This window comes from Eucyclogobius newberryi, unplaced genomic scaffold (assembly GCF_026437365.1).
Source record: "Eucyclogobius newberryi isolate DKJ021-1_F unplaced genomic scaffold, fEucNew1.0.hap1 SCAF_8, whole genome shotgun sequence".
Taxonomy (NCBI): Eukaryota; Metazoa; Chordata; class Actinopteri; order Gobiiformes; family Gobiidae; genus Eucyclogobius; species Eucyclogobius newberryi.
In genome coordinates this window covers 7,071,495-7,083,894 of record NW_027316500.1, presented here as the reverse complement: position 1 = coordinate 7,083,894, position 12,400 = coordinate 7,071,495, and the positions used below count along the sequence as shown (strand labels likewise).

Genomic DNA, 12,400 nt, shown 5'->3' with positions numbered 1-12,400 from the left:
GAAATTGATTTGAGGTGCACTATGTAACGTTTCTGGTGGAGGGTCCACCACCTGTGATTCTGTGCACCACTGATGGTATTAGGCTGCCTCTGGTGGTACACAGAGTTCACTGCAGTTTGAGTATATGTTTTATCTTGCAGCAAATCTATTCATGTTTTTAGAGTTAATTATTATTTAGAATGGTTTGGTCTCATTTTAGCTCTGGTTTCTCCCTACTCAAGACCTCATATAGTCCATGTTAGAACTAGTGGTATGCAGAAACCCTGTAGTATCTTGGTACTTTGTGTGAAAACATTGAGAACCACTGACCTAGAATGCTCCACACTGTGGCATTAAATATATCCATCTCATAATTCACAGGTCAAATATGTTGAGAAAAGAGCTGGTTCACAGTAAGAATGCATGTTTTCATTTATTTTTAAGTATTTTGAGACATACAAACACCTGTAAGGACATGAATACTAGATTGAAATCATCACTCTGACAAAGCAATACCATCTTCACAAAGACAAGCGGGTGGCGGACCTTCCACCAAAAATGTTGCACAGTTAAGCTACACAGTCTGAGAATTAAAGTATTTTGAAGTAAGCAAAATGTATTACTTATTTACTACAATATATTACCACTTTCCGAGCATGTTTTTGTCTACACTCTTCTAAAATGCCTGTATACACTCTGGTAACCTCTGAATCCTAATGTGATTAAGAGAAAAAAAAAAACATTATTATTATTATGAGCCTATATAACACAAACCCGTACAGTATCAGTCCCAAACATTCAAGTCGAAAATCCTCTTTCGCCACAATCATCCAGGGGCCTGACATTTCTGCTCTTCCCCAAAACGTCTCAAAAGTCTGGCTGTGACATGACTTTGCCCTTTGGTCTGTCTCCCAGAGCCGCTGCTACTGTCTTGTTTTAAAAAAAGTAAAAGTAAAATAAACCATGGCATTGTCTAAGGTTGTGTTCATTTTCAGAACAATACAAACACAAGATGCACCTTAAACATTGTACTCACAGTTACAAGCAACAACCACACTATTCTAACTGGTAGTAGCCTTATTTGGGCTCTTGTCTGAATGATGCTTAGATGTTGCTGATAGAGAGTTATCTGTGAGTGGCTTTTGTGTGAGCACTAGCGCCTGAGGTCACTATCTGTCAAATCTGAAGTGATCTTCCCAAAAATCTACTACTAACTGACATGACAGGCAATGAAAAAAATATGTGAATTGGCAGATTTTGTTTTCTTTTGTTTTCAGACTGTTTAATATCCCCAACTAACATATTATAAAAGGAGGTAAAAAATATATATATAATAATAATCACTATCCTTATTATTAAAAAATGTATATATTATTACTTTAAAGGTGATCTATGTAACTTTTTTTCATGGAGATGTTATTGTTATGCCTGGACTATTCCACAGTATGGCATTAAACTAATTTATCTCTATAGAGACAAGCAGGTGACGCCACCAGGTCAAGTTACAGGTAAGAACTACAGAGATGTAATACAGCTCAGTAAAAACGCATGTTTTAAAGATATTATTGAGCAATATTATCACTTGTAATTTAAAAAATGAAAATAGATACATTTATTACTTTACTTCATGGAGACAAGCAAATGTTTTCTTTTCAAATATTCTCACTTTTCTTTTTATAGACTTGAAAGGCTTTGACAAACTTTATGGATCCATCTGGGAAATGACTTGCATGCTGTAGCTCAAAATAAAAATATTAAACAATTCTCTTAGCAATAAAGAACAAGTGTAAATGTGTGTTCCATCAAATGGATTTTCATTTACGTTTTTCAATCAGAAAGTTGGGTTTACTGAGGACATAAGAAAAAACAGCCAAGAAGCGAGGCACTGCTTGCTCTGGATTACAAGGCAACAGCTATTATCCCCACAGAACACACAATATCATTCCTTCTTTCTGATTCCTCCTTTTCATGGTGTGAAATGTCAAAAATCCATTTCCATTTAGATTGAACTTTAGCTTTCCCTCCTGAGACAAAGGTGAGAGAAACTCATCAAGCTACAGCGCTGGAGTTCAATTAGCAGCTTTATAGTGAGGTTAACTTTGCATCATTCACTTTATCTGTCTCTATAAGGTGCATCTCCCGAGACGGACAGGGATGACACCACGCTACGCTAAACTGTACTGCACAGGGCAGAAGGGAGGCCTGCTTTTGTAGGAGGTCCACCGAGAGAAAACAAATGTGGTTTGTGTCTGAACTGGAGCAGGGCAGCTGAACAAGTACATGAGCGTGAATGTACTTGGTGCTGTTTTATTTCCCAGGGATACTGACAGATGTTTCTAATCACATACTGGGAAGAAAAGCACTGTTGTTTTTCTTTTCTATAAAACATATAGACATTCTCCACCTGAAGATAGTAACTAATTATTGTAGGTAATTCAATTAAATCTTTCTCTAAATCAGAACAAGATGGGGTTGGGAGGACTTTACGTTCTAACATTTAAAGCTTGATTTTGATATTAAGGAAAAGGATCGACAACCAATGTAGCGACTTTCAGTTGACCACTGAGCTTTGCCATGGTGACAGGAAATGCAGAGCCCAGTGTGTGATCATCTAAACATGTAAGGCGGAACAATATAGTAAGTTCATGAATTGTATAAGTGCTGTTGTGTTTATTCCCCAGCAGATCTTAAATGTAAATGACGAAATGTGTCCTTTTCTTAATAATTTCATATAGTCAGGGAGTTATGGAAAAACAATTACTCACCATTTAAAAATGAATTACCAAACAAAATTACTCATGAACAAAACATGGAACAGAATTATCCAAATATTTGAAAATGTCAGTGGTAATTAGACTGAAATTATTTATTTTCTGTTTAAACAAAAAAGTTAGTAGGTAAAAAACTAACACATCCTTTATTTTGCCCTTGTTGCTGGCATAAAGTTATCAGTGTTTTTTTTAACGAAAGGCTTGTTTAGTTCAAAAGAAAATCCAAGGAAGCTATTTATTCACCTGGCGTTGCCTTATTTCTCCTTGACACCTCGCCCCACACGCTGCCTCCCCTGAGCATCACTGCGAGGCTGAAAACACTGTTCTTTACACCTCAAGAGGAGAGCCCAAAATGTAATCGCTGTTGACCCCAATTATCTACGACTTCACCTGCAAAAAAAAAAAGGTGAAACTAAAACACAGAGCAATGCCCCAAGGAGTAAGGGCCAAAGCATTGAGCAGCAACTTCAATTCAACAATTACCTCTGCCTCCGCCCCTCCTCTATGTCATTGCATCACCTTACAAGACTGTGACTAAAAATCGCCCTGTCTGTTCTGCCATTAATTAACACTAAGTTTGATTTGTATCCACTTGAACATGAAAATAAGAGACTAATTAGGCTGCAGCTATTGTCAGTGTAATATTAAAAAACTGAGGCAAGCACACATTTTCTGACACTGCAAGACTGTAATGATGAGAAGAACAACACTTCTGACTCCTGTCGTTGATATTGCATTGCAAGACACCAAACGAATAACGAATCTGACAATCGTCTAATTTTGGGATGATCCAATCATAGCCGTTTATTTGTAGCGCACATCTCGAAGACTGGAGTCTGAAATGATTTTTGTTACGTTCAGAATGACAAATATAACTTCTTGACCCCAGATTTACAGAGTTAAGTGCTTTGCGACCCAGTTCAAGACTGTGGGGGGTATCACACTTCAGGCTATTATTGTTAATACATAACATAGATCACCATGTTATCTTCTGTTGGTTTGAAAATGCAATATTCACCAAAAACAGCATATTAAAAATGTTCTGTTCCGGTTTTGACGCTCGGATTCTCTTCTCCTCCTCCTGACACCTGCACAAAGTCCCTCCCATTCATGCTGTAGCTTGCCACTGGTGATATGACTCAAAGCCAAATCTGTCAGTCACACAGACTTCTCAATACTATTGGGAGGGAATCTTTCTTTAGAGACCGCGTTTTAGTAAAATAACGTAATAAGTAAAACAATAAAAAACGGTACGAAATAAATAGCTTTATATAGCCTAGTAATAGTTGGACACAAATGTGGACACTGTTGCACAAATCTTCAGCAGGTGAAAGACTCATATTCATGCATCAGCAGCAGGAACAGGAACATGGATTTGATGATTTCTGATATGAAATGTTCAATGCTCAAACGCAAAATGAGCTTACTATTTGTGTATTTTAAGCTTATCTTTGTGGCAAATTATAAATTAATTATTAATTGTATTGAATCAAATGAGTGCATTGTGTTTGTATTCACAGTCACGTTAGTGTGGACACAGTCAGAGCTCACAGCAGCTTTACTCTGTCATGTTCATACTTTATTACACTCTGACCTGTGTTTTACCTGTAGCTCCTGATCTGTCAGGTAGCTAGCATCACAGAAGTTTGTTTTCTTGTTTTTAGCTCCACATTAGCGTTGTTTTTAGCACAGCTCTAACGTCCACAAAACTTTCTTTCTTCCATGTGTTTCCCAAAACCACACAACCACATCTCTTTGCCTGCTCAGACCTCTGCTCAACTTAGTAAAAGTGTACGGAGTCATTTCTCAGCACACATGGCAGCATGAGCAGTGCAGGGGAGGGGCAGCAGCAGCAGCAGCAAAGGACTGCTATCGGAAATTGATAAATATAAATCTTTTTTTTTTTAAAGTTAAACGTCTGAGGCGCTGGATGCGGCCCGCGGGCTGCAAGATTGATACCCCAGGTGTAAACACACAGAGCACACTTTCTCCATTGGGAGCCTGTCACTGAAACAAACTCTAGCTATGTTCCCCCGAGTTGCCTCTCCCTGGGAAGAGTGAAAAAAGTATGTCTTCTGGTTGTCCAAATACACTTTCTGTCTGGGCGCATTTTCAATAAAAAGCCAAAAAGAAAAGTAGCAGAAATAAATAATTAATAATTATGCTGCACCACTGTTGCTATCTGCTGCTCTGTCCTGTGAGGGGAGGGGGAGCAGAATACCTGAAAGGAGGGGCCTAGTGAGAGCTGGACATGGATCAAGAACTTATTATAGTTCTATGGAACTGGAGCTTGAGCTTGTGGGGTGTGACCTGTACAAAAGCCAAACACGGTTCATAAAGAGGATTGGAATACCGGTAGTTTTTCAAATAGTGCCCAGGAGAGATCTAAGATTACTCAATTGTTTAAAAAACCCTTCAGACTTGTTTTTGATGAAAGGATAAAGTTGTAACATGGCAGAAAGCCACCATAAGTTTTGCATAATACCATCTCTTTAAGTAGAGGAAAAGTGTGCACGGTAGTTTGTTTGGCTGTCCAGACAAATTACCTTATAGCACAATATCATACTGTGTTCAGTTTTTGTTTGGATGTTATTAGCTAAACAATATAAGTAATATAGTGATTATTATTTATAAAAATCTCATGTTTGGAAGTAATTCTGTTGGAAAAGTGCACTACCGGCAGCAGCTGAAGAAACTGTGTCCAGGTGGCTCAATCAATCATGTGTTTTGGGACTGAACAGACATATTGAACTGAGATCAATAAAGCACTACAAATGATTTTCTGCAATAACATCTCACTGAACTTTAAAACTATGAATCTGGTACATTAAACTCTGTAGATGGATATGTTTGGTGTCTCCTATTGGCAGCAAAGAAAGCGATTGGATGAGGCTGAATGGACCAACTGTTCAGGAATGGGCTATAATAACGACAAAGAAGAAAATGAAGAAAGTTTTTTGAAGAAACACTTTTGCGGTGAACCAAAAGATGGATACGTTTTTCCAACATTGCTCCAAATGGGACCTTAGAACCTTAGAACATTTACTCATTTATTTTTATACTGTTTTGTTTCCATTTCTGTGTTTTGTTTTGAATACAATCATGGCATATTTGGTTTTGTTTTTATTCTTTTTTTGCAACAAAGACGCAGATATAAGCAGGGTGTTTTCATGTTCTGGGGTAAATACTCTCATCAGCACAAGCCTATGAGAGATGTTGAAGCTTAGGGGTGTTTTGGCTGGTCACCGCTGATGATGATGATGATGATGATGATGATGATGATGATGATGTGTGAAATGTTTGCCTCACGCCTTGGCTCAAAAGCAAAGGTTTCAGCCGTGTTCAGGCGGGCAGAGCATCAAACTGCGCACTGGCCATGACACCTGAGTCCGTGCCTGTTTGATATGTATTAATGATGATGTGAAGAGAAACCTTCTGAGAGAAAAGGACTGACAATTAACCTGCTCCCAACCATTGAAAGAAGGGAATGAGAGCTCTGGGAAAGCAACTTCTTTTGAGCATATCATATGAAAAATAAGCTTGCATGTTTATCGGGCAATAATTTATAAAAAGCCAGAGGTAAAACATCTTCAAAAGGCCAGTTGGCAAGATGTTAGCAACAAGTTAGCACATACAACTTTGGATGTAACACACACTATTAGGTTTTCTGAATAGAGAAATAAAAGCATGCTTTTTTGTTGTCGGATTGTGTGGGTTGTGTTAATACGTTGTTATGCTTTACCAAGTTAATCAAATTGATTAAAAGACTGAAATCTGAACTTCTAATGTGTGAAATGTCTGTGGAGGTTTAAAAGTAAAGTACGGGGTTAGAGTTGTTGAACCCTGAACTTAACCAAGACAAAAGTGGTACGGAACAAGAGCCAAGAGAACCAAACCAGGACTACATCAGAGTTCAGACAAGTGTGAATGCAGCCCTAGATTCTATTTTAATGAATCTTGCAGCCAAATATTTGCAGTACTTTTCTCTCAAACTCCATAATCTGCATCCTCTCCTCACACACCAACTTCATGTCCTCTGTTACAACATTAATACATTGCTTTTCTCCCCATAGGCCTTCTGCAACAGCTTCGGCACCCTTCTATTTTTGGCAACTTGTCCAAAACATCTCCTTCTGGCAACTTTATCTCTATAACCTTTAACAAGCTTCTGCTGACACTCATTCAAAGCTCTTACCATCCTCATAACAACCAAAGAGAACTGCTTTACACTTTCTGTCTGACGTGGCACTTTATTCATGTGTACCTTCTTAAATGAATCTAGGAGAGGCCAATTTCCTCTGCCTGATAAAATCTCAGGTTCGCTTTTCTGGGCTGGAAAGGTTCATTAACAATGTCTGACACGGAGGACAAAGGAGAAACAACTAACTACTGTATGGAACACAGAGCAGAGTATGCAGAAGAGCACTGGTAAAGATACAATGGTGAAGAGACAATCAAGCTCATTAAAAAGAATGCGACAGGATTTGACAAGCCTAAAAAGAGAACAAGCTTTGATGTATTTTTTTTTTTAATCAGTTTTGATTGTGAAGAGCAGCACTTGAAAGAAGCTACAGAAACACAAACTATGAAAAACTAGTGAGGAAGAGAAAATACAAGTCTAAATAAAGCTTGGTGTGGCGTATAATTAGAAGAAATAGTTTTTTTCTTCAAAACATCACTTGACTATAATTTGGGACTTTTTACTCTAATTATCCAACTGCTTGTGTTCTAACTTGAAATTAGACTTTGGTCACACACAATGTTATGCATTGTACTGCAAACATAAGTGAATACTGTGATATTAGTACTTTAAAGCTAACACTCCTTAGTATCAAAACTGTTATGTCTACATGTACAGTACAACTATTTCTAGTCTCTGTAAATAATGAATACGATGCCTCAGTGTACAAAATCACTCTGAAAGCCATGACATATTTCATACATGATTTATTATTTAACAAATATATATTTTTAAATCCTCTTAAGGTTGTTTGTAAAGTTCAGGTACCTGACCTTATTCTTGTGATTTTGTTTTATGTATACACCCTTTGAGTTTATATTGTAAACGCAGCACTTTGTATTTACCATGACAATTGACAGAGGCAGAAACACTCCAATAAAATCATCGAACCGGTCTTCACCATCTATAGTCCGAGCCCCTTCCAGGCAGGGAGCGATTTCAAGGGGGATGTTGCAAAGGTGAGTCATTTCACAAAAGCAAGACCTGGGGGCTCTTTTTCATATGGCACTGAACAGAAAATCAATACATGACACAATAGTGATGCAAACCAGACTTATCTTGTGCAGGACACACACACAATAAATAATTTGTTCGTTGTGTTGAGCTTAACCCGCTTACACTGTGTGAGCAGATTCCCTGAGCTACGTTTAATCACAATCACAATACATTTAAAAGAGGAATTCCCAGAGCAAACCAAGTACACAGAGCTGCAAGGTTAGGGGCTGTGAATGGAATCTGATCCAGGATGCTACTTCTTAACAAAGTGCTCTCTGTGGTCTGGCTAATTCTTGTGTAATTCAGTTTGAATGTTTTCTAATCTATTCCAGGAGTATATGTTTTACGATGGCTTTACAATGGTACATCAACTATTGGAATCAAATTATGGTTACAGTCGGAGCGCGAGAAAAGAATACTGAAATTGTCAATCCATCATATCCTTCTACTGATGAATCCTGAAGAGTGATACACGATTACAATACAATAACCTATACATTAAGTCCCATAGTGAGCCGAAATACAAGGAGCTATGGCGGATGTTCAAACTAAAAGCATGCTAATGTAACAATATCAGGTACTGAATAATAGCTAGTTGGTTGCATTCATGAAATTCTCACATATGATGTCATCATTTCAGATGGAGGGGGCAAATATAACCCATGGAACCCTCAATATTTTTCAGACATGATTCAAAAACTGCCATATTCATCTCAGGGCATAAAGTAATTTCAACTGACAACAATCGATGTATAGAATAACGTCTTCACTTTTTTAAGTTATTGAGAAGAAAATAAATTCACCTTAATACATATGCGCTGACACAGAAGGCACTTTGAACTATAGTTTTTGTTTAGTTTTGTATGGATAATGTATGTAGCGATGTTAACACTAAGGTACAAACATTAGCATTTTAGCAGCAAGTTCTACCATAAAATCCTGCCCGGCAATTTATTTTGAACTATATCACTTTCAAATGCTTTCTGTGTTGGTTTAACGTATTTGAGGAAGTGACCATTACTGAATCTGTTTCCCAAGAGCTTGCAGATCTTTGTATTCTGTCCATGCCGCACTGTAACCATAGTCATAGCCTGGTGTAGCCTTATATTTTTATCCAACTGCACAGTCTGTGTTAAATTTGAGTCAATTTTTACAATTACTTATCTTGATCTTTGAGTCCATGTCTCTATACCCCTTGCTGTTTTTGAACTGTGCATAGCAAAACTGAAATAAAGGTTTTATTATTTAATCTTATCTTTACATTTTATGACATCTTGCTATGTGTGCCTACAACCTGTTTACAAAGTGTGACTGGGCATTTACAGTAGATTACGTTGAGGGGTTTTCCCGTTGTGTGAGCCTAAGCCCTTTAGATCCGCCGCAGGGCTAAACGCTGTGAATTGTGTCTGATCCTGATGCAACCTGTTAGCGCTGTCCGTGGTGCTGAACCGTGCTCACTGAAGCGTATCCTGTTAACGCAGAGCTGTCCTTGGTGCTGAACTGAAGGCGCGTACTGCAACCTGCTCACCTAGCACCACTCCGCGGCAAAAGAGCAACGTGCAGTCACTATAAAACGCGCACATGGCTAAGTAAAGAAGCGAATACATTAAGGGCATTTATTCATGTGTTAAAATAGTCTGAGAAAATTAGGAAGTAAAGTATCTGGACTTACACAAAAACTCCAAACAGCAGAACTCGGATGCCAATCTCCAGAGCGAGTTGCCGCACATTTTTCCTACGATCCGGTGGCGCGTTCATGATTCCCAGATAATCCGTCACAGCAGCGTTTCGGTTGTAAATCACTTCAGACTGTTCACTTTATAATCCACTACAGCAGCGGCAGGAGGAGAGGCTCCTTCATTCACAAAAAGCCGTGCGCCTCCATCGCGTCTCTGTCACCTTAAGCGTCTTCTCGTCTCCGCGGTCAGCTCAACCTCTCCGTCTGATCCGATCCCCGCGGGTTCTTTGCTTTATATTGCAACTCTGTCAGCTGCGGTTCTGCCCCCTGAAAGTCTCCTTCATCCACTTGTCCGATGTCTTTCAGCAAAGTATGGCAAAGAAAGAGAGAGGAAAAGACACACATTCGAGGTCTGAGCAGCGGGAGAAAGTGTGATGCAAAAGAGCAAAGTAAAGGCAAAGACTTCGAGCTTCACCGCGCGCTTATGAAGCCCCCCCTCTCTCTCCCCGCCCCCTCCCTCTCTCTGAGGTTTCACTTTGCACAGTCACGTGACCAACGAGCGCAGGAAATACATTCTATAACGCTAATTGTATTGTTCCTCATTCTCCCGTTCCAAGACAAAAATAAGGATAACGTGTGTTTAAGACTTTGTGGTACAATGCTTGACTAATAAATGTAAAGAATTTGGTATGCACTTTATGATTGACAATCCATCGATTTTGGAAGAGTCATAACTTGTAAAAAAAATAAATCAGTCTTTATTTGATTCGCTCAATGCCATGATTGCCTCTTTAATAATGCCAAAACTAAATTAAAAGGGTGTGGCCCTGATGTGTCTGATGCTAGAACTGCTAATTGTGCAGATTATATGCCTCACCGAGACCGACATTACAACTTTTGTTTGTGACGTGTTTATCAAGTCAGCATCCGGTACGTTGTATGGCTTAATGTGGAATGATATTGTATGCCTTGTCAATGCTGTCAGAAGCAGAAATGGGTTTTAAAGACATTATATTTTTACTAAACAGCTATATTGATACCATAATCAAATAAAACTTGACAACTTTTGCATCAAAACAGAGGTTCTCATTTTTATTTATTTTTTACACCCTGTATCACTAAGACGTCTGAAACAGAACTAATCTAGGACTAAAATATGCTAAAAAAAGAAGAAGTCAAAAACAGTACTATACGCAATAAAAATATATATTGTGTTACTAATAAATTGATGCACGTTACACTCATCTCAATGTGTCTAGGGTGTCTCTGGGAGTTACAACATATTGCATTATTTCCACAGAACAGAGGCAGAGTCAACAGGGAGTGTGCTTGTCTTGTTAGAGTCTGACAGAACCATTGCTCTTGTCACTGCAGAGACTTGTGTCCTGTTTGAGTGCAGATATGTGTCTTCATCAGAGATACCTCGGGCTGCATACCTTCCCCAGTGTTGACAGGACGTCTCAGGGCCGATGTGGCTGTTTGGTGCGGGTTATTAAGCCCTCTGCTGTCAGCGGTGAGAGGCTGCCCCTTCAGCACTCAGGTCTATAGAGGAGGGTCCGAGGAGACATGTCTGACACTGGGTTTTCGTTGTGAAGTACATGACCTTGCTCTGTTTGTGCCGGTGTGAAAAGCCAAGTACCACAGGGAAGCCACTGGAAGCATACAGTATCTGATGAAGACGAGGCGCACACATCAAAACACACGGACACTGGACATTTGATGACCACATTTGTATTCATTTTTAAAATCTGGAAATTTAACCAGATTAAATAAAGCAAATCATTGGCTTATTTGCAAAGCTATCCTTGGATTTCAGTTTCGTGTTGTGTGTTACATTTTTAGGTCTTTATTCTTTTATAATATCTCGTTTTTAAATTGTAATCACTTTGGCACATGTCCTAGTTTATCATCACATTACAACTCATGGATAATATTCTGCTATAAACTTTTTGAAAAGTCTGCTTTCGTGTGGTTTTAGCCAATTACCTTGAAAATATTCCAAACTTAATGGGACTTTCCTGGTTAAATACAAGATAAAAAATCAATCAATCAAATGTACCAATTACCTGTAAATATAGGCAAAAGTAATAGTAAATGTAAATAGACCTGTAATATAGCTAGCAATGGTAGCAGGGTCAATGCTTTTTATGACGTCATTAGTTTGAGGCATTGGAGTATAGCTACAGAGAAACCAGTAACAATAGCAATATTGTAAGATAGTATAACAATATAAATCCATCCATCCATCCATCTTCTGCCGCTTTATCTGGGGCTGGGTCGCGGGGGCAGCAGTCTGAGCAGGGACTCCCAGACTTCCTTCTCCCCAGACACTTCCTCCAACTCCTCCGGGGGGATCCCGAGGCGTTCCCAGGCCAGCCGAGAGACATAGTCCGGAACAGATGCCCGAGCCACCTCAGCTGGCTCCTCTCAACGTGGAGGAGCAGCGGCTCTACTCCGAGCTCCCCCCGTGTGGCCGAGCTCCTCACCTTATCTCTAAGGGAGTGCCCAGCCACACGGCGGAGGAAACTCATTTCGACCGCTTGTATCCGCGATCTTGTTCTTTCGGTCACTACCCAAAGCTCATGACCATAGGTGAGGGTAGGAACGTAGACCGACCGGTAAATCGAGAGCTTTGCCTTTCGGCTCAGCTCCCTCTTTACCACAACGGTCCGATGCAGCGACTGCATCACTGCAGCCGCTGCACCGATCCGCCTGTCGATCTCACGCTCCATCCTT

The 12,400-nt window shown here is 39.4% G+C and overlaps 1 protein-coding gene across 1 annotated transcript in view; it reads right to left on the bottom strand.

The window, feature by feature from the left end:
- plpp4 (phospholipid phosphatase 4) overlaps positions 1–10,117 on the bottom strand; it is a 96,413-nt gene extending 86,296 nt beyond the window's left edge. Inside the window, exon 1 of the mRNA XM_072436837.1 lies at positions 9,659–10,117. Within this exon, the coding sequence (XP_072292938.1) occupies positions 9,659–9,744 (86 nt within the window). The 5' untranslated portion in view covers positions 9,745–10,117. The remainder of the gene's footprint in view (positions 1–9,658) is intronic.
- Between the last annotated feature and the right edge of the window lie 2,283 nt (positions 10,118–12,400).